At 44.8% G+C, this 20,205-nt stretch overlaps 2 protein-coding genes across 2 annotated transcripts; both read right to left on the bottom strand.

The window, feature by feature from the left end:
- Positions 1 to 973: 973 nt before the first annotated feature.
- Positions 974 to 3,849, bottom strand: LOC306699571 (uncharacterized protein). The gene is made up of 5 exons (XM_079164210.1): positions 3,718 to 3,849; positions 2,820 to 2,976; positions 2,508 to 2,621; positions 1,750 to 1,815; positions 974 to 1,650 (listed from the first exon to the last, which is right to left on the bottom strand). Exons 1-5 carry the CDS (start codon positions 3,824 to 3,826, stop codon positions 1,566 to 1,568), a joined length of 531 nt encoding a protein of 176 aa, XP_079020336.1. The 5' UTR covers positions 3,827 to 3,849; the 3' UTR covers positions 974 to 1,565.
- Positions 3,850 to 7,790: 3,941 nt separating this feature from the next.
- Positions 7,791 to 19,856, bottom strand: hivep3b (HIVEP zinc finger 3b; the record flags this gene model as incomplete). The annotated part of the gene is made up of 8 exons (XM_079164729.1): positions 7,791 to 9,294; positions 9,468 to 10,132; positions 10,841 to 10,942; positions 11,072 to 11,247; positions 14,623 to 14,768; positions 15,056 to 17,095; positions 17,339 to 17,634; positions 17,831 to 19,856. 8 exons carry the CDS (start codon positions 19,854 to 19,856, stop codon positions 8,644 to 8,646), a joined length of 6,102 nt encoding a protein of 2,033 aa, XP_079020855.1. The 3' UTR covers positions 7,791 to 8,643.
- Positions 19,857 to 20,205: the final 349 nt, after the last annotated feature.

A 20,205-nucleotide genomic window follows, 5' to 3' on the forward strand; every position in this document is an offset into this window, starting at 1 on the left:
CAAGTTAATAATAGTAAGGGACAGGCAACAACAAAAATGTCAAACACCCTTTCTTTAATGGAATAGTTCAAGAGAGGGTAGATGAAAGATTGATACCACTCTTGTGTCTGTGCGGTACGTTTTAAGCTTAGCGAGACAAAGTGGGAAGCAGCTAGCCTGACTCTGTGCAAATACGTTTACAAATGTGTAAAGGTGAGATTTCACAGCTGACTGCAGTATGAATATTGCGTAACTGTCTCGGACAGTGTTCACTATTCTACTGTGGATGCAGGCAGCCTATATGTGACACTGTCTGAGGCGGCCCACAGGGTCTCTCCAGAAAGAAAGTTTGAGAAGTACGACAGGAATGAAATAAACTGCAACAAAGCAGGAAAAATCGACTCCAGAAATGAAAAACTCATGAAGACTTGATTCTTACCATGCGTCATTGTTATTTCACGACAGCTTTATTCATTAGATTAAAGATGAATCCTCTCTGGTTTCTTTCTGGGCTCCAACCCTGGTCTGCTCTTCTTGCATATCCAGGTATGCATGGACATGATGTTCAGCACAGGCAGGCAGAAAGGAACACGGGGTGACGGGGCATTATGTTCCTCCTGCTCACCCGCTGAGCAAAGTAACAAAACGCTGCATTCTTTCCACAGATCCATATGACAACACAGGCTGTGCACCCTTTGAATAGCAGGTAAACTTATTATTAATGTGGGCCTTGAATTCCGGGACCATTCATCCGTCTCAGGCTCCTTTTGAACTCAGAAATGTGTTTGCTTGTCCCACAACCGAATCACACAAGTCATCTAAAAGGATTTATCATCCCTCACGTATACTTTCTTTGCGGTAAGGACTTTATTTACGCAGTGTGCCTTTCCAAAGCAAACAGAAGGCCATAAATTAGAAAAAAAGGACAAAAACAAGATGGAGGTCAATTTTTAACTTTTTAATCTCAATTTATCTTTACATTGAAACACTTCTACAGTCTTGATTTTAACAGATTTAATATACACTTGCACACAATAATCTATTATAAAAAAATACAACTTTCACTCGACTTCATAACATTTTTCAACATGTATCCGCAAAGTCAATCACAACAAAAGTAATTATTGAGATTGTAAAATAATAAATGTATTGATCGATAAAAGAAAATATATATATTTATATAATACATATGAGAAATTCCTGAACATGTATGTACAGTATGCATGTCCCTTTTTTTCTGTTACAGCCTTCTGTGTCAGTGCCTCCCTGGCCTGTCTTACAGACCAATCGGCCATAATGTCCAAAATGACCACAGGCGCAGCGCTCTCTTATCATGGTAGCAGCTCCTCTCAGTGATGATCCTCCACATCTGTTTACATGATGCGTTTGCAGAACTCTGTCACATTTTCCACCCTCTACTCCCGGGTACAAACAAGACATTTTTGTGGCGCTTTGGGCTTTCCCGCGTCGGACACCATCCTTCAGCAACCTTTTGTTTCCCCCCTTTTTCTGTCAAAGGAGTGTCATTTGTTCAGGTGCTCGCTGCTCTCGTTCTCTCACTCTTGCTGCCTCAGCTGGCACATTGTTTAGCGAGTGCTCTTCCTCTGAGAGGACTCATCTCTGTCTGAATCAGGTGAAGCGTGGGCTCTCTTGGACTTGCTGGCCGCAGCTCTGAGAGACAAAAAGTCAGTCATACAATCAAAAATATGATCAAGATGTAAGTGAAATTCTGTATGGTTTTTCCAGGCAATCTTATCATTCGAAGCTCACCTTAGGATGCTCAGTACGTCGAGTAGACTTCTCTTCACTGATCTCTTTTGGGATGTGACTTCAGGACTGCACGCAAGGAAACACTACAGTTACCAAAGATGACCAGTTCTTTTGAAATCTAAAGTCACCATGACATTGCAGTTTCTCACTTTAAATGTTTTATTGATGTTGCTGTGGTTAAAGAGCACCCCTCCTAAATAGATAGTGCTTCTATAAGGTCATAAGCATACTATAGTGTTTGATGTGTTGGATAGTCTTATCTTTACGGGCTCATTAAACATTTTATGTTACAAGAAAACATCTGCAGATACCCTTTCTGTAAAGGTTTCAACATGTCACAGTTTAAACAGGAGACCTTGCCGGCCTCCCGCTCTGTCTCGGCCTGTCACTCTGACTCTCTACGGTCTCTAGGTGGTGACATTATTTTTGTTGACATTTCTCGGAAACGTAAATTCTCTACATAGTTTTTCTTTGCTTCCAATGAGCTTATTCTACTCCCTCAGGCCTCAGCTGTGCTGTTTTGTTGATCAGACCCTCCAACAAGCAGAACTTACAGAACACAGTAACAATACATTTAATTCCATATTAGCATTGCAGTGAAATGAGACGGTCCCTTATGCTGCACTACTCCTTGTCCTCCACAAAGGGCCATAATGCATGCCTTTACTAACCACACACGGAGGCTCGGGGATACAACACTAACAAGGGCCTGCAGCTGATGCTTGATAGCTGTGTGGGATGCTTGGGCATCGACTCACCTGTGATGGCAGAAGTTGGTACAGTTATGATCATCAAAGTTGGCACAGGTGCAGCGGTGAATGGACCTTCTGCGTCGGGACAGAGCGCTACCTAGACCATAAACTGTCGTCTTACTGCAGAGGAAAATAGATACTTAGCGTCAGGCACATGATATAAACATTCTGCAGACTTTGCTCTTTGATACTTCATGCAGCCCTGCCCAGTCGATTAAACACTGGTAATGACAGCACATGTTTGTTTTTTACGGAAATTGGGCTCAAGGTGAGTTGACACACTGCATGTGTGTATGCATCGCGTCCTCTCACGCTCACCTGGGTGTGTTGACCCAGATGATATCCAGGTGGCAGAAGTAGTGGCACTCAGAGTCCAGCAGGTTGCTGCAGGAGCAGCGCTTGGTCCTCACTCTCTGTGTTGGGACACCGTCACCGACCTCCACTTCTAGCCGGTTTATCACCGGAAGACTCAGACCTAATGCGAGACAAAGAGCCGTTCGGTAACAGTGATCCAAAACGCAGCATCAACTCCAGCTCAGCCAAACCAAGTGCCTCTGCTCTTTTCCACTTCTACGGTTTCTCAAAACTGATAGATGTGTTACAATCACCAGTCTATTGTGTATAGAATTTACAGGTTTGAACATTAAAAAGCTCATCAACTATTCCTTACAAATGTATTACTCTTGATCTTTAACAGTGAGCAAAAATGTACAGGATGGGAATGCACAAATTCCTTTGCATTTTCTTTCTTGCAAATATTATAGACAGTCAAAAAAGGCTAAGTATAAAGACTACAACTATTGAGATAAAAAAAACCTGCATTAACTGAGGGCAACTACCACACTCCTACTACTTGTACTCTTGTACTTGTATTACAGGAATCTATAACAATTTGTATATCACAATTTAGCAACAGTAAAAAAAATCTCATTGAGATAAAATGAGCATCTTTTGTGCAATACATGGATCCTTTTATGTTTCCTGTGCTTGCTAAAACATGCATGTGCACCAACATAGGGATGCTCGTGGCTGCTTAGAGCACAGTGTGGCTGAGACAAAAGCCGGTGTCTACATATGAATATGTCAGTCCCAGTTTACACAGCTGACTAAAAACACAAACAGTATAGCAAAAGTTGTTGGCACTCTTTCTTCTAGCACAACTGGGAAAGGTCCACTAAAGCAATAATATGAAATTGTAAAGTTTAAATAAACTCACCATCCTCCATGGACGCCCAAAGAGTGATGAGAAGAAGAACTGAACTGGTGGGAGAAGACATAGTTGATAGCAGATGGATGAAGCTCAGCAGTGAGACTATTATCCACATAGATACAGCCGTGTTTCCGTTGTGCTGCTGCCGTTTGTCTGCAGGTGTCTGAGCTCGGTCACTCTCTTATGCCTCTACCCTCCCTCACATGATGTCATGACAAAAGCTCCACCCGTGGCCGCTTGCCATGCTTGCCACAGGGTGTTTGAACCTGTGACACATTCCACGAATATTCGATTCTTTGTTGCCCCTCTGTATGTCACCCGCTGAGTGGCGTGCATGTCTGCAGTTTGCCTTTAAATGAGGAATCATCTCTTTGCTCTTGCTATACATGAGGTTTGAGGGGGAGGAAGACATCGGGACTGCTGAAGAGTTAGTTACCTAATATGCTAGAGTAGAGAGAGGGATCCTGGTATGAATATGCTCTAAAATGTGATTGAGGACCAAGGCATTGCATCCCAGAAGAGATCACAGGGACACATGTGGGAAGAGATAAGAGATGAGATGCAGTGATATGCTCGTATATGGTGACGTTTTAAGTTGGGTTTTCCCTAAGCTAGTTTTTGTCAATTATATAAATCAAAAGGAATATTTTCATTTTCAGTATTTATTTTGTGAGGCTCCTGATACAAAGACAGACACTGTGTCAAAGATGATTTAATGTTTTCTAAAACATTACATTTTTCAAGGTCTGAAAGAGACCTATTTTTGTGCACTGATGGATTGATAAACCTTCGGACTTTCCAGCCTGAAATTTGAAAGATATTCATTATTTTTCACATAAGTTTGTTTAAAAGTTACATGCAGTAACTCACACATCCTTTACATAATTTGGATTCAATATTTTCTAGAATAACAATGATTTAATTGTCAACTTGAAAACGATTTGAAATGTCGTAGTTTCCCTCGTATGCATCAAGCATCGGTTCTCAGTGAAAACTCTCCAAAATCCCACTGTACCAGCCTAGCACTTGATGGCAGGTACAGTTAGTGACTAGCTGGGGAGCACAGTGGAGTTTCTATGAGCTAAACAGATGGATATTTTTCCTCAGGATTTGTAGAAACCAAAAACAAAGCTATAAGAGAGCTGATATTGGATTTGCATTCATCAGGTGACCAGTAACACACTTACAAATGAATGACAATGTTGCTCCATATGTGCTGGATGTGACAATAACATAAAACTCTATTTATCAAGAGAGTGATTCCCATGCAGCAGTTGCAATATAAAGTGTGAAGAGTGCAATAAACAACTGTTTGCTAACAAATTTGCCATATTAACTTTAACGTCGATATCTTGTTCCACTGCCCCCAAGTGGCCAGAAAATAAATAAATCAGAATTTGTAATTTTGTGACATTCAAAAAATTCCAGAATTACATTTGACAGAATCGATGCCTCCATGTCGGCTGGTGAAGGCCCACACAAGCATGCTGCTACAACCTGCCGACAGGCTCCATATGTCCCAATCACATGGGGCCAAGTGTGCAGGTCCGCCATGCCAGAGGCATGCAGCCAAAAGGCAGCATTCACTCATGTAAATACAGGTAAAGCATGTTCATGGTGTTCAAATTATCTTCACTTCCGTCGTTTCCCAAAAGATAAACAGATTTTAGTTTTCTGATCTGGAAATGGACTAAAGAACATTGACTTTAGGAGTATACGTAATTCTTTGCCTCTGTGAGCTTTAAGATGTTTTGTCCAATGAAGACACACAAGTATGTGAAGCAGGCAGTGTTTTGTGGAAGAATAGATTGAAATATGGACGTGTGATCACTTAAGTCAGTCAGTTTGTTTCTTTAGAGCCAAACAGGCAGATAAAAACACATTTTTTTCCTATCCATTTGTCATAAACCTTTCTATGGTTCGTATTTTCAAAGAGGGGCTTATAATCCACTTCCCATGAAACCCGACACCTGAACATATAGACCACAGAAGAGAGCAGACTGTACTTTTCCTCTCTGCAGTGGGCATGTCCAGTGCACAAAAACATGTGAAAACATGCTGCAAAACAGAGGAGAGGACAAATCAAAGGAGGTCAAATTAAAAAGAAATTTAAAAGAGGACGATTGGAAGGACAATCATTTTAATGATTTTGCTGTACAATACTGCTGCGCGTAATCCTTTCAAAACACTTGCACACACTGTTGTGCTTACACTTTGATTTTGAGATCGTAATTTCACACATCTCAGTCTGTTCCTGCATCCTTCCCTCCCAGAAGAAGAGCTGGTTATTATTGAGTCAACCAGGATATTTTAGCATCTAACACATAATCTGCAAGACTTTCGGGTGTACCGGGGGACAATATTTTCCTAGCGTGTAAATATTTGGGGAATGTTCGACATGGTGATGAGATTGACACAGTGCATCACGCTAGCAACACATTCTTGCACCAGAGGTTATAAGTTCAGTTCCCTCAGGAGCACAGATGTGCCCCTCTCCACAGGCATCGCATCTCATCAGGCTATTCAGTCTCTTAAAATGGATAGCAAGTAAAAGCAACAGTCAGAGGCTCTTTTTGTTCAGCCACACCACCGACGTGTTTCTCAACTTCTGTCCTAAAAGCTGCTGTTTCGTTTTAACTAATGCCTCCGCAGTTCACTCCATACAATCTCCCTCTAGCGCTGTGCTGTCAGCATTTACAGTTGCTTTTAAGAGGAAGAATGATCATCCACTACTTGATAAAAGGTGTCTATAAATACAAGCTCCTCCTTTCCTTGTAAAATGTTTTTCTATGGAAAGTCAAGTCACAGCAGCAATCATCTTTTGGCTCCTCGTCAACACACTCGCTTGGCTGTGCCTGAGTCAGCTTTACGCAATCCACGTCTTGCTGTGCTGCTCAACATTGTTGTGCAAAGCATCAGTGAGGGTGAATGGAAAACACAGCAGGGATGGGAGTGATACATTTAGATGAATATTGTTTTGTATTGTTAGAGCGGCATGTGCCAGACCGGAGTGCTTTATATATGTGGTACAACAGAGAATGATAGAGTTTTTGGAAGTGATAAAGGTTTGTCTCCATATAATAATAAAAAAATAGGCGTTTTCAGAATGAATTCACATTTGACCCAAACAGCTAAACACATCTCCTGGAATTTATAGATATGTTGTTTAAGTTCAAGTTGGTTCAGAGTTGATAAGGTGAATTACTTCTGAAAAAGGTGCTGTATGCCCTCTTCACCCTAATCAGAAGTAAAACCTAAGCAGCCAGAATGCCAAATGACATCAGTGTTTGTATTGTCACACATTTTAGCTGCATTAAAGAGACATAGATATAGAGATATTTGGATGGACACTGGAGTGTAGAGAGTTTAGTAAGGACATCTAGTGGTACTACTACATGCTTACAGCTGCCTTGTTGCATCCACAGGAGAAAACACAACACCTAAAAAGACGAGAATGATCATAAAAGAAGATGCCTCCTAACGGGCACAATGGGTCAGAGAATATGGAGAGTATGAAGAAAAAAAAAGGAGGATGTGAATCATAACAACATTCACTAAATCTCATTCCTACTGAACACCAATGAGAGATTTTGGAGCGGCGTGTTACACAGCACTCTCCAGCATCAAAAGACCAAACTGGGGAATATCTTTTGAAAGAATGCTGTACAATCCCTGCAGCAGAGTTCAATCTGAGAATTTATGCCAACATAAAAGTTGTGGTGGCCCAATGCCTCAGAAAAAGTTCTACCTCACAGTACAAGTACCACAATGAGATGATTATCTTTGTGTCTGTCACAGCCCACACTCCCAGCAACAGCATCTTGTGTAGTTCCTCTGATCCAGCTAAACCCTGCCGTAGATGTTTTCTTCATGTACACTATATCTCACTGATCTTTTGCGGAAAACCAATCAAATGTGTTTGATAACGATTTCTCCTAAACCTCCCACAGTGTAATAAAAAAAAAAATAACTATCCGAGCGAAAGTACGATACTGTACACATGGTGAAAAGGAAGAAAAGCACAATCTCAAGGGAGTCTGGTGCATTTTTTATTTCTTCAATGACTAGAAATCTTGCTGTGTGGGAAATCTGCAGGGCACTTAATCCTCTGGTACCAGCCAAACGCAATCGCTCATCGTTGTCAACAATTCAAGTCACATGAACATCATGATAAAGACACAAAGATATAACAAAAAAACTAACTTTTTCAAATTAAAATAGTAAAAAAAAAAAAAATAGATCATTGTCATCAAATAACAATAAATATGGAGCACTCTTCCCTGTACAGAGATGTATTCTATTCTAAGATATTTTGTAACAAAATATATAACTTCAGTGCATTTTCCTTTGACACGCTTCAGCTGCTCGTTCAAAGCCACCACTATGCAACTCTCTGTTACCCTGGCATTAAAGCAATGGCCTTCAGAACAGAAACAATCAAATCACCAAATATTTATCCTCCTGAACAACACAAAAAAGCAGATATAAAATGTCACAGCCTTCTCTTTGTCTATCTGTACTGTACATCTCAAAACACAAACCTGGACAGAAAAGGCACAAGTAACTACAATTAGAGTAATACTGGACAAAATTTTGGACAAACAAAAAATTGAATTATTTTTGATTTAAGATTTTGGTCATTTACAAATGTATTCATATTAATTTAAAACATATTTAAACAGGCATTAAGATTACCAGTATCAATAGAGACTATATATATATGTATATATATATACATATATATATAGACATTGTTTCACAAAGAAAAAAAGTGCATTTTTATAACAAACCTGAATATTGCGAAAGAACAAACATTTAAGTTAGCAATAGTATTGAAAACTGTATAAAAAACGAAGCAATAAAAAAAACAAGACTAGTGTAGCAACCAATAAAGCAAAATGGGATGCATTATGCATCAAGGTGTAGACACCTTTAAGTGCTCTGGTCTGTTCTGTCTCCTTTAGCTCCTCCCTCCACTAGATCACCACCAGACGGTGGCTCATCCCCCTCTGACTGCTGTCCAATGACATGCGAGGCTACGGGAGCTGCTAGACTGAGAGTTGCTCTTGAACTGTCTCTGAAGCAGTGTTTGGTGGTCTCAGTAGCAGGCCTGCGGGTGTGGGCGGAGCTATGTGAGCTGCCATATTGCTTTGAGTCCGTGGTCTCCAACTTCTGTTTGGAACATATTAGTGCTGTGCTGAGAACACACCGCCCTGACTGGCTGGTTCCTGCTGTCTGGTCCTCTGACCAATGGTCTCCAGGAGTCCTAAGCCCTTGAGTTCTGGGGGTCCCGCCCCAGTATGATTCAAATCTGGAGAGTGATGGCCCTTCCATGGGGGGAGACGTTGGGGACGAGGGGGTGGTAGGGTGGGACCTCGGACTGGCCTGTACCATCTGGATCCCTCCGATGGGAATCATCAGATAGGGGACCTTGGCTTGTTGGGAGTGCTTGGGAAGATGGCTGAAGATGTTGTCTGCTGTTTGGTGGCCCGGATAACCCTCACAAATGGAAAGACGGAAAGCAGGTGGAAACAAACTGGCTTCTGGCAATGTTGGCCCCTCTGCTGCTGTACCCCTTTTCACCTGTAGAGGGAGCAACAACTTTGTCATTACATTTCTTGGACTTGCTTTTTCAGTACCGTACACTGAGACCTTCCAATGAGGAAAGTGCAGTGGAAATACATTGTGGTTGCTGTTGCTCAGTTTAAATTTCTATGCACATATCTGATCTGTGCAGACTAATACAAAACACTCACTGGTTTGACATGACCACCCCTTGTACCAGGGCTCTCCCATGGCAGGTATCCAGGGGTCCTGTGCTGTAACCCGAGTGGCGAGTGAGGAGTCCGAGCCTGTGATGATGACCGGTAGCAGCTGGGCGAAATGGTACGAAGAGGAGAGAGGGGTCTGATGGGAGATGGTCCTCTCTCAGGGGAGGGTGAGACGTGTCGGCTGGGCGAGGACAGCTCTGTCCTCGGAGAGAGGCTGCGGATGGGCGAGGACAGCTCCAGACGGGGGGAGAGGCTGCGGCTGGGGGAACAGCTCTCACTGCTGGGGGAGAAGGCCCTCGGCGATGCCTTCCATCCCCGCCGAGAGAACAGCGCTCTCCTGCTGCCTGGAGATGCGGCTCGTCTGTTGAGCCAAACTCCCCTCGGGGAGAGATCTTGTCCCGGGCTGGGACTGGGGCCCGGGGGCTCAGGGTCCGGGGTGCCCTGCTGAGAGCGCCTACTGCAGCTGGAACGCCCTCCTGTTGATGGGTGGGTGTCTGACGAACACGACGACGGATCGTCATGGGATGCGGACTCCTCTTCCTCATCGTCGTCGTCGTCATCGTCGTCATCATCGTCCTCAGAATCCTCCACGTCAGAAAACTGATGTTCCTCCTGTCCCTCTGAGCCACACACGCGTTCATCACTTCCTGCTGTTTGTGCAGAGAAAAAACATACACATCCTTTCAATGAGATCCCTTTACATCCATGTTATAAACTTATAAACTCCACTTATAAAATCCTGACACTAAATAACACGAAAAACATTGTAACAGAACAATTTTCAGGAACAAACACAAAGGGTTAGGACAGCGTACTGTATCTTTTCCTCACCCACCACCCATCAAACTCATGTTATAAATAGCCTGAGGATGAAAAGACCGGAATTTAATTGAACAGAACCATGCCTCTATTCACAAACTATCTCAACAGCCTTCTGAATAGAAAGACGGTTTAAATGGCGCATCCTTGGCTGTGATGAGGGTAGTCTGTCAGCAAGGGGTGGGGTAGTAGAGGAAGGTTAGGGAGGAGATTGTGAGGTGGCTGGCTTTAAGGCAGACGGAAGTGTTGGAATGCGTGTTGTCATACGCCAGCAACGCTTCCTTGAGAACAAGGTATACTTGCCAGAGAGCAGCAACCGCATCAGGAGACTGTGGAATACTCTTCATTCATTTATCCTCTACTTTTTCATATTTCTTATGCAAGGCCAAAGGGAAGAGAATAGAACATGGTGTTGCATAAGCTGTCAGTGCTGAGCGGCTATGATTCTTAAGAGGCAGAAGTTCATCCAGCTGTGTACCAATATTTCTCTATGGCGGATAGGAAATATGTGAGATGCCTCCCCATCCCCTCTTAAGTACCTGTTTCCTCGCTCTCTGGCTCATCCAGTGATGACTCAGATACTCCCATTGCCTGGCATTTTTTCCCATGAGCCTTTGACTTCATGTGTTTTGTAAGGTTCCCTAGGAAGGAACAAGAAAAGCACATTCAAATTGTCCACGACTAACACAAGGCTAGTAAAATGAGCACAACCGAGGCAAAATAAAGTAGAAGGCTATACTATAGAGGAAAGGAGTAAATTCTCTCCTTACCTTTGGTTTTGAAGGCAAAGTTGCAGTGTTTGCAAATGTACGGACGGACATCGGTGTGCGTTCGGATGTGCTTTTTCAGCATGCTAGGCTTCTTGCAGCGAATGCCACACTCTCCACATATGTACTTGCCCCGGCCACGACCTCTCACATAAACATACTCTTCATTGGACCTATACCTAAGAGAGAGAGACATCGGGAAGAAAGAAACAGAAAGATAAGAGATGTGGTCACCACAAAAATCACAAATTGTGGTTACATTCATATACACTATATACAGACCACTAATTTCACTGTGTGGTAGAATTTAGGAGCTGAATGCACAAATGGCTATCTTGTTCATTGACCATCTCTAGTGAAATGTATATCTAATTAAACTGAATTGCATTTAAAGCTGCATTAATGGCTTTTTGATCACTTGAGGGCAACAGAACAAGCTGCAAACACAGCATTAACATATTTTCACCTTGTTAAGTTGTTACGGTGAACAACTATTTACACATCCAGCAGTTATGGAGCAGCATTAAGACTCATTTGGAGTCTTGCTTCTGGCCAAATTTAAGTCTAACTTTGCTTTTCTGCTGTTTGGAGCCTGTAGCATACAGTGGTGTGATGGAGATTTCCCCCTGAAAGCATCTGCTGCTGGAAACAAGGCTGATGATGAAAAACCAAAGCAACGCTGAGCAGAGCTGAGGCATGATGATGATTCTCTGTGGCTTTGTCACAAGTGACCTCTTTCACTTATCAGTCATTTAAGTTATTGTTCTAAGAAAAATATTGATTAATGCAGCTTTAATAATAATGACGAATGTTGGTGTGGAAAAACATATACACACACACACACACACACACACACAAGGGAATCAAGGCTTTCTTTATGGCGGCGGGTTGGGGGAAGCCCCACCAAAACCCCAGCAGCACTGAGTCCCTTAGCTGTTCCCTCCACAACACCCTGCGCACACAGAGAATACCAGCTATTCTGCTGCGATCGCGTGGCCCTGCCAACAACAGCAGCAGCTAAAAAGGGGGAAGGGAAGCCTGGCCATGGTCAACAACCTGAAATAGACATTTATATATAAAAAAAAATCAACACTTTTAGGTTTAGTCTATAAAAACATTGTTTATACGCAATCTTGATGTTTACCAAAAAGGCTACTTGTGGACACAGTGGACAACTGAACGAATTGTCCTCTATAAAAAAACTCCATCTGCCCTCACTGCTCATGAAGAGATTCACGATCCATCCTGAATCGTAAACATCCAATGTGTGTTGACTGTGTTTAATTACAGGATATGCACCACCTCTGCAATAATCAGGGCTGTGTGTGAATGTTCCCCCGTTGTATAACAGAACCAGCAACGGCAAATCATAACAAATTGATACACACGACTGTAAAATAGTCCTAACAGTGGCATTACGCTGCGTTCATTCAGGATCTGGCTGCTGTTTACTGGCGTGTATTTCTTGCCATTGCTATAAATATCCACCCACATCTCGGGAAAAACAAGGCAGGAGTTGCACTTCACAAATGGAGCAGGCACGCCTCTTAGTAAACTCAACCGACAATCTGCCGCTGCTTGTGCTGTAACTTTACGGCCGCCATTGGCAGATCGGAGGAGAGAATATCACTTTCAACCAGCGTGTGATTAACTGATAAGGCCACTGAATTTCAAAGCAGCGACAACTGAATAAAAGTAAAAGGCTATACTGCAGGTACTGAAACACACTTAAATTACTTTTTTGGCCAGAAAGGAGTTAGGCATAACTAATCCCTTTAAAACATCCTGTAAACTCTGCACACGGGAATGGATATGCCCATTTCACCACTGTGGTTAAAGTGTCACGACAAATCTGCAATATTCCACAGAGTTTTGCTGCAACCAAGAAGAAGCAGCTATGCTTGCTTAATTGCTAAGACGTGTGTTATTGAGGTGAAAGCTGCCGAGATCCAATATCTGTTTGTTTTTTTAGCTGTGTGACACTAATTAACTCTAGAGACCCCTGCACCCCTGTTTTTTTAAAAAGGGATCTCTGAAGGTGGATCAGAACATAAACAAAGATGCACAATGCATATTCATAAAAAACGGTGTTGCTTGTTCTCCAGGATAAAATGAGTGGCACACAGTCACGATTTCAAAGGGTTGGCAAAATGGAGATTAGGATAATGAGTCCTAACAGAGTCAGAGTACAAAATATTCTGCTGTGTTGAGAGGGAGGCTGTGCTTATTTGCATGCACAGAGAAAACATAGCAAGTATTAAGAGGCGCAGGTACACAGAGAGAGGACACAGATGATGTTGGAAGGGAATGAAGAGAGAATGATACATAGGTAAGTAAAACTGGAAGAGGTGCCAGAGTGACACTGGCAGCATGAACGGAAGGAGGGGGCCTGGTGTGATGGAAACAGAGGACGCGACGAAGGGAGAAAGCTGTCGGCTGTTAACGGATGGAAATGAATGTGTGTAATGTGTGGCTGGGAATGATAAAGACTGGTGATTAGTGCCGTATCTACTGTTAAGCAGACCACTTCTTCACAATCAATCTGTGTGCACATTAACACAAAACACAGGCCTTAAATGTGCAAGTGCACACACACACACACACACACACACACACACACACACACAAATATATAAGTAATAGTCATTCCTAAAAAATCTCTTATACCTCCTAAATAATATCTCTCTCAACATTTTTGTTCCCATCAGAAGAAAAACAGTGTGCTCTGAAATGTTTGTTAATTGGGAATATTTTACCTCGGTCCACTATCCTTTGACTGCTTTCCCTTTTATTCTTATCTATTTCTACTTGCTCCAATGGTAACAGATCTGGGGAAACTTAGACCTCTTACTGTAACACGGTAAACCTAGGAAAAAAGAGAGAGGCTGCACTGAAGAAAAAAAAATCACTCATTCCTCACATTTATGGACAGCACAAATGTGTGAATATGTGAATGAAGTCAAGAGTAGAAATGACTATGATACTGATTGTTTGCAGATTGCTTCATACTTTTCCTCTGTTTCTTCTAAGTTACGTATGCAACCATAAAAAAACTGGTATTAATGAGAGCCTCACAAAGTGAAGTTGGAGACAACCTTTTCTCCATTACCTAACCAACACACACAGACACACACACAGACACACACACACACACACACACACACACACACACACACACACACACACACACACACACACACACACACACACACACACACACACACACACACACACACACACACACACACACACACACACACACTGTTATCTCTCCAAAATAACATTTCTAAACACAGACTTCCATGCCAGGAGTAAGATGAAAAAAGCTTGGCTGCAGGTACAAATGAAGTCCCTGCGGGTTCCACTACCTCCCATCTGTTACTGTAATTCTCTGTGCACTCGTCTCACCATAGTCGCTGTTCTGCTGTCACCAGGCGTTGGTTTGTGACAGAAGAACAGGTTACTTGTGTAATGAGGCCCTGCAATCTTTCGCAAATGATGGATTTTGAATTAAAAAATGTGCATGTCAACAGTCTCGCTCTTGAATTTCTTACCCGCCTTCAAAGATGCGAACCCGCGAGAGTTCGCTCTGTTTGGAGGTGGAGGGTTCTTCCTCTTCTCTCATCTCTTTATTCTCCTCCTTGTCGTGTTGTTGCTGATCCTTTACTTTAGTGAGGGTGCTGGGTGGGGTGGCATGTACCTACACTCAAGACACACATAGAAAAATTCAAAACAACTTAAAATAAAATGTTAAATGTTTTTTGTTAAGTCAAGCACTCCTATAACATTGCACTCCCCAAGACCTGTAAACAGACTTTGTTGAGTAAAATCATGGCAAAGCCCTTTAAGCACATTAATGCTGTACAGTATGTAAAGCCAACAGATTAAAAAGATGATAGAAATATTTTCTACATATGTTTAAAGTTCCTTAAACAGAGTGGTCTACATTAACTTATAAATATAAGTGTTTATTGTGATTATGTTTACCTCTGACACCCGTGGGGTCCTGCTACTGGCAGGGGCCAATTTGCTTTTGGCCGGGGTCGGGGCCGTGGCCACGGTGTACGTTTCTGAGCTGTGCTTCTGTTTGGAGCACAGCAGAGACAACGCCACCTTCGTGGTGAGGCCCGGCAAGTTGGGGTTGTGAGCACTGACGCTCCAGGTAGAATACACTGAGCTGCGGGGGTCCCTCAAGGCAGACGGGTTGGGTTTGACGTAGTTCAGGTAGCACCAGTTAACTGAGGCGGAGGTGTGGAGGCTGGGGTATGAAGGGGCGGCTGGTCTTTCAGCCCCCTTTTCCACAACTGCCACCTCCTCCTTTTTTTTACTAGTCTTTTTAGTAGACTCCCCCTCCTCTCCCTTCTCCTCCTTTTCCTTCCTATTATGTTTCCTTGGCACTTGATCGTGCTCCGCCTCCACGTTCACAGTTGTCAGCTCTACCCTCTCTGGTTGTTTCTTCTCACTCTCTTCCAGTTTTCTCCCAGTGGCTTTACTTTCTTCTTCCTGTCTTACCTTCTGTTCAACATCCTCCTCCTCCTCCTCTCCAGCCTCATCTTCTTCCCCTTCCTCCTCCTCTTTTACCCTTTTCTGGTGGCGCTGGGCCTCTGTGCTGAGTTCCAGACTAGCTGCAGGAGAAAGCATGCGTTTACTTCCTCCAGCCCCCAGTGGACCGTATCCCTCCCCAGATCCTGAGGCCAGCTCCGTGGGCAGAGAAAGGGGAAAAAGGCTCTTGATGTCTGGGGAAGGGACCTTCAAGTAGGACCTTTGCAACTTGTCCCGCTCCACCTGGCCCATAATGACCATGGCTGTGCAAGAAATAGGTTCCTGTGAGCAGGTGGAGGCCAGGATCTGGGACAAGGTGGTATACATGGCACTGGCATAGGTAGGTATATGAGTCTGGAGGCGCACTGGCACCACAAGGGACACCACTGGTGTAAGCTGAGCCAGGCATGTGGCGATGACCGGCCGTGGGTGGTGGTAAGAGATTCTTACAAGGGATTGATGTGTAAGAGCAGAAGACAAGGAGGAGATGGAGGGGCTGCTCTCTGTAGTGGGAGGGGAAGGAACATGTGCAGTTAGTCTTGGAGGAAAAGGCAAGTACAGGGCCTGATTAGCTGTAGTCCTGGAACAGAACGGGAGAGGAACTAGAGCAGGAAGCTGATGGAATGGTATACCCAACCGTTCTGCCATGTGGATCTGCCCCGGGTGTATCTGTATAGGTGGAGGTGCTGCCTGTGAAAGTAAGAAGGCTCTATGGGTGATTTGGCTGGATAGTACTTCAGAGATGGCTGTGGTGACGGGGAGCAGCTGGGATAATGATCCTGGGGGAAATGCTTGCTGCAAAGGTAGCGCATCCTGAGAATGTGGGAAGATCTGTGGCTGTAACAGCTGCAAGGCTTTCCCTGTGACTTCCAGGCTAAACCGGGAGCTTGCCTCTGTTGAGTAGATAGGAGGATGGATGGAGCGGGACGGCCCAGGTTTTGGACTCTCTGCTCTGGACAGCTGACTCACGCTGGCCCCCTCCTCTTGCTCAGCTTCCCCTAAGGTAGCATGCTTCACAAGGAGACACTTTCTCCTTTCTTTCCAGGAGGATGCAGACTGTTGAGGTGACAGGGACCCGTAGTCAAATGACTTACTTCTGGTCTCTGAGACCTGTTCTGTTTGTTGGGGGGTGGCTGTGATCTGCTCTGAGGCTGAGCGCCTCATCTCCTTGTGGCTTTGGTGGTGTTGGTGGGAAGCGGATGGCACCATCAACATCTGGGAGCTTTGGCTACTTGAGGCCCAGGTGGCAGTCTCTGGTCTTGCTGTGTCCTCGAAAGAAGCAGAAAGGCTTGAAGCGTGGGAGATGTTGCTCTCTTGACTGGGGCTGCGGGGCAGAGATGCAGACTCAAAGCTAGACTCCCCAGACGACTGGGCTGCTTCTGCCAGGCGGAGTCTCTTCTTCTTTGGTGGCAGCTTCTCTGCAGGGAGCTGGGCCAGAGTCTGGCTACGCTGAGGCCATTGGAACTCCTCCACTCTCTCTGCCTCCTAGGACATAAAAAAAGTTTACTAAACTAACATTTCGTGTAAGCTGAGGTGATATTGACTACTCACATGCTAAACAATTTTTTCCAGGATGTTGAAGTTAAAAAACAGGTTTAAATCAATTCATGTTTTACAAATATTTGAGGGAAGGGAAATTAAATAAGTTAACAAAAGAAAAGCAATCAAATTGTGTAAATTGTGCAAAAAAAACATATTGGCCAAATGCTATTTTAAATAATCATGTACCTTGAATGAGGATGCCGTCACTGGCGGAGAGACAGATGGCATGTCAGCATCAGGCTCCACAGTAACAAGGATCTCTGGCACTTGGATGTTTGGTTGGCGGATGAGGCGAGATGTAGAGGGTGATGGTTTTGGCTCGAGTTGTTGTGTATGCTGACTCTCTCTGAGTTCTGTTTCCTGACTCTCCATGGATATACTCTCCTGCTTCTCAAAAGAGCTTGTGTGTTGGATGACAGACACACCCTTCCTGTCTTGCTGCTGCTGCTGCTGTTGTTGTGGCTCAGTCTGTAAAGAAACACCTAGAAACAAACAAAATAAAGAAGAAAAAGCTACCGTTATATTAGATGTAGATGCAGATAATCACATGTTGTTTACATATTTTCCTTAGCTATTAAGGTTTCTCAGATTAAAAAAAATGAAAGGAAAGAAATATATTGCTCACACAGAATGATGTTGACAAATTTGATCTGCCGCTGCAGCGATTTATAAACAAACCTGAAAGGGTGTGGCTGTGCTCTGGTCTGCTAGGCACAGGAATGAGGCCTGAAGAGCTCCCTGACATGGCTACAGATCCCGGGCTGGGAGGATCCTCCTCCAGACTTTCCTCTTTTCTTCTCTTCCTCGCAGCCATTGCCAGCGCTCGGAACGTATAGTGCATCATCATCTGGGGGCGATCCTCCCTACATGTTTTACTTGAATCCCCGCTTACTTTTTCCAGGGTTTGCTGTCCTGGGCATATTCCTCTGTGGGCCTCGTAGCCTTCACTGTGTTGGAAGTGGACCCCACATGCTTCACATTCAAACAGGCTCGGACTCTTTTGCTGTTGTTGTTGTTGTTGTTGTTGTTGTAGCTGCCTGGCTTGTTCGGCACCACTGGCTGATGAGGAGGAGGAGGTGGGGCCGGCCTCCTCCAGCATTAGCTCAGCTCCCAGTGGAACTTCTATGGCAGGCTGGCGCCGTAGCATACGCTGGGAATGGCCAACCCTTATCTCTGCTACCACCGCTTGCTGCTCATCGAATGACTGGCAGAGACGGTAACCCTTGGGAGACATGGTGCCAGAGGTGGAGGGCTCTCCTTGGCTGGTAGAGGATGGCATTGAGTGGCTTCTAAGCAGAGGCACTGCTGATAGCTCCTGGGTAACTGCTGGATCCGCCTCAGGATTGTGGAGGTGCTTCAAACCACTAGGGCCAGGGGCTTCTCCTTTGGGATCGAATGTGTAGGGATCTCTAGGGGAGGTGAATTTTGGGGACTCCATGCTGCTCTTCCTGGACAGAGAGGAGCGTCTGGGCTTCACACTGTCAATCTCCCTGGTGTCTACTACCGCTTCATTGATAGTGATGAGCTTGGTAATGTGTTCTATTACTTGGGTTTTGGGTACAGTGAAGGGAATGCTTTTCTCCTCCGTTCCTGCAGGCGAGGAAAGTAAAGAATGAGGCTGCTGCTGATGGGGACTGCGCTGCTGCCCTCCCAGCCTTCCATATTTTCCTAGAATAATTTCTGCGTAGGTTTTGGCACTGGCACTGGGAGGGCTAACTTGGGACAGGTCAGTGCTGCCTGACCCGGAGAAGTAGCCAGACTCTGTGCTGCCTTTACTGCCAGGGCCTTGAGAGGAAGATGAGGTGGAGAGGGAGGAAGGAGGGTCATCTGGAGAAGCCATCGGGCCACGTTTCCTTTCACTAAGCCTCAGTGCCAGCCTTTGCTTGACAGCTTGGGAGTCCTCAGGCCTCTGGCTCTCCTCTGAGCCTCCCAGTGGCTCCTTACCACCTTTCCTCTGCTGGCCCAACATCTCCTTAGAGGAGGATTTTCTGTGTTGGCCCGTCTCTTCTTCAGACTCAGTGCTTTCTCCCTCTGTGTGTTCCTCAGGGTCTTCTCCAACGCCACTACCCTCTGGTCCACTCAAACTGGGTTCATCACGACTGGATGCCAGGCCCGCTTTAATGCGATGGGCATGGGACTTGCGGTGCTTGTACAGGTTGCTCTTGGTCTTGAAAGAAAAGCCACAGGGAGCACAAGGGTAGGGTCTTTCTCCTGTATGGGAGCGAATATGTTTCTGAAGAACGCTTGGCTTGGCACATGGACGGCCACAGTAAGTGCATACATATTTTCCTGGTTTTGGGGGTTTCTTCTCCCCTTTTCTGGGTGAGCTGACCCCTTCTAGGCCCTCTTGGCTGGACTGAGATGGGACCCCTTGTTGGACATGCTCACCCCGGGTGGAGGAAGTAGATGGGAGAGATGTGGTTGTTGAGGAAGCTGGAGAGAAGAAGCTGCCTCCTGAGGGACCTGGGGTGTCTGAATGCTGCCATGCTACTGCTTGCTGCTGCTGTAACCGAAGCAGAAGGTCAGAGCGTTTGGGTTGGCGATTTTGCAGGCGACCCAAGGCTCTGTGTACAGGGCGAGGATTAGGAGGGTGCTGGGGCTGCTGAGGTGGACAAGATCCTAGGGAGGATTCAGTTGTCAAGTGCTGCTGTTCTTGCCTTCCAGAGCGCTCCCCATCAGCCGGACGGCTGTGCTCAGCCTCCATAGAGTGGGGAGGAGGCCTCACAGACACACAAGGAGGGGCTCTCGGAGCCTCATGGGGCTAACCGCATGGCAGCAGAGAGGTCAGAGAAAGGGGAACATCGACAGACTGAGTTGTAAATCACAAAAGAGGGCCTTCTTCAGTGTGGGCCAAGAGTTATTCAAGATGACCAAATGAGGCATCATTAAAAGCTGTCCTGGAGCTGCACGGTTGCAGGTAAACATGGATCATCTCTCTGTACAAAGCAGTTCTGCTCCTGTTCAGCCTCAGCCATTCTAACAGTTCTCCCAAGGTCTTCTCTGCATCTCTTTTGTTGGTTGTCAAGAGGGTCAAGAGTTGGTTGTCAGCTTCT

Source organism: Pholis gunnellus (genome assembly GCF_910591455.1).
Source record: "Pholis gunnellus genome assembly, chromosome: 8".
Taxonomy (NCBI): Eukaryota; Metazoa; Chordata; class Actinopteri; order Perciformes; family Pholidae; genus Pholis; species Pholis gunnellus.

Excerpts from the sequence above, each read along its gene's own strand:
- LOC306699571 (XM_079164210.1), bottom strand. The coding sequence starts at position 3,826 with ATGTGGATAATAGTCTCACTGCTGAGCTTCATCCATCTGCTATCAACT. Across the intron at positions 2,977-3,717 it reads TTGGGCGTCCATGGAGGATG|GTCTGAGTCTTCCGGTGATA; the intron begins GTGAGTTTATTT and ends GTCTCGCATTAG. Across the intron at positions 2,622-2,819 it reads ATCTGGGTCAACACACCCAG|TAAGACGACAGTTTATGGTC; the intron begins GTGAGCGTGAGA and ends TTTCCTCTGCAG.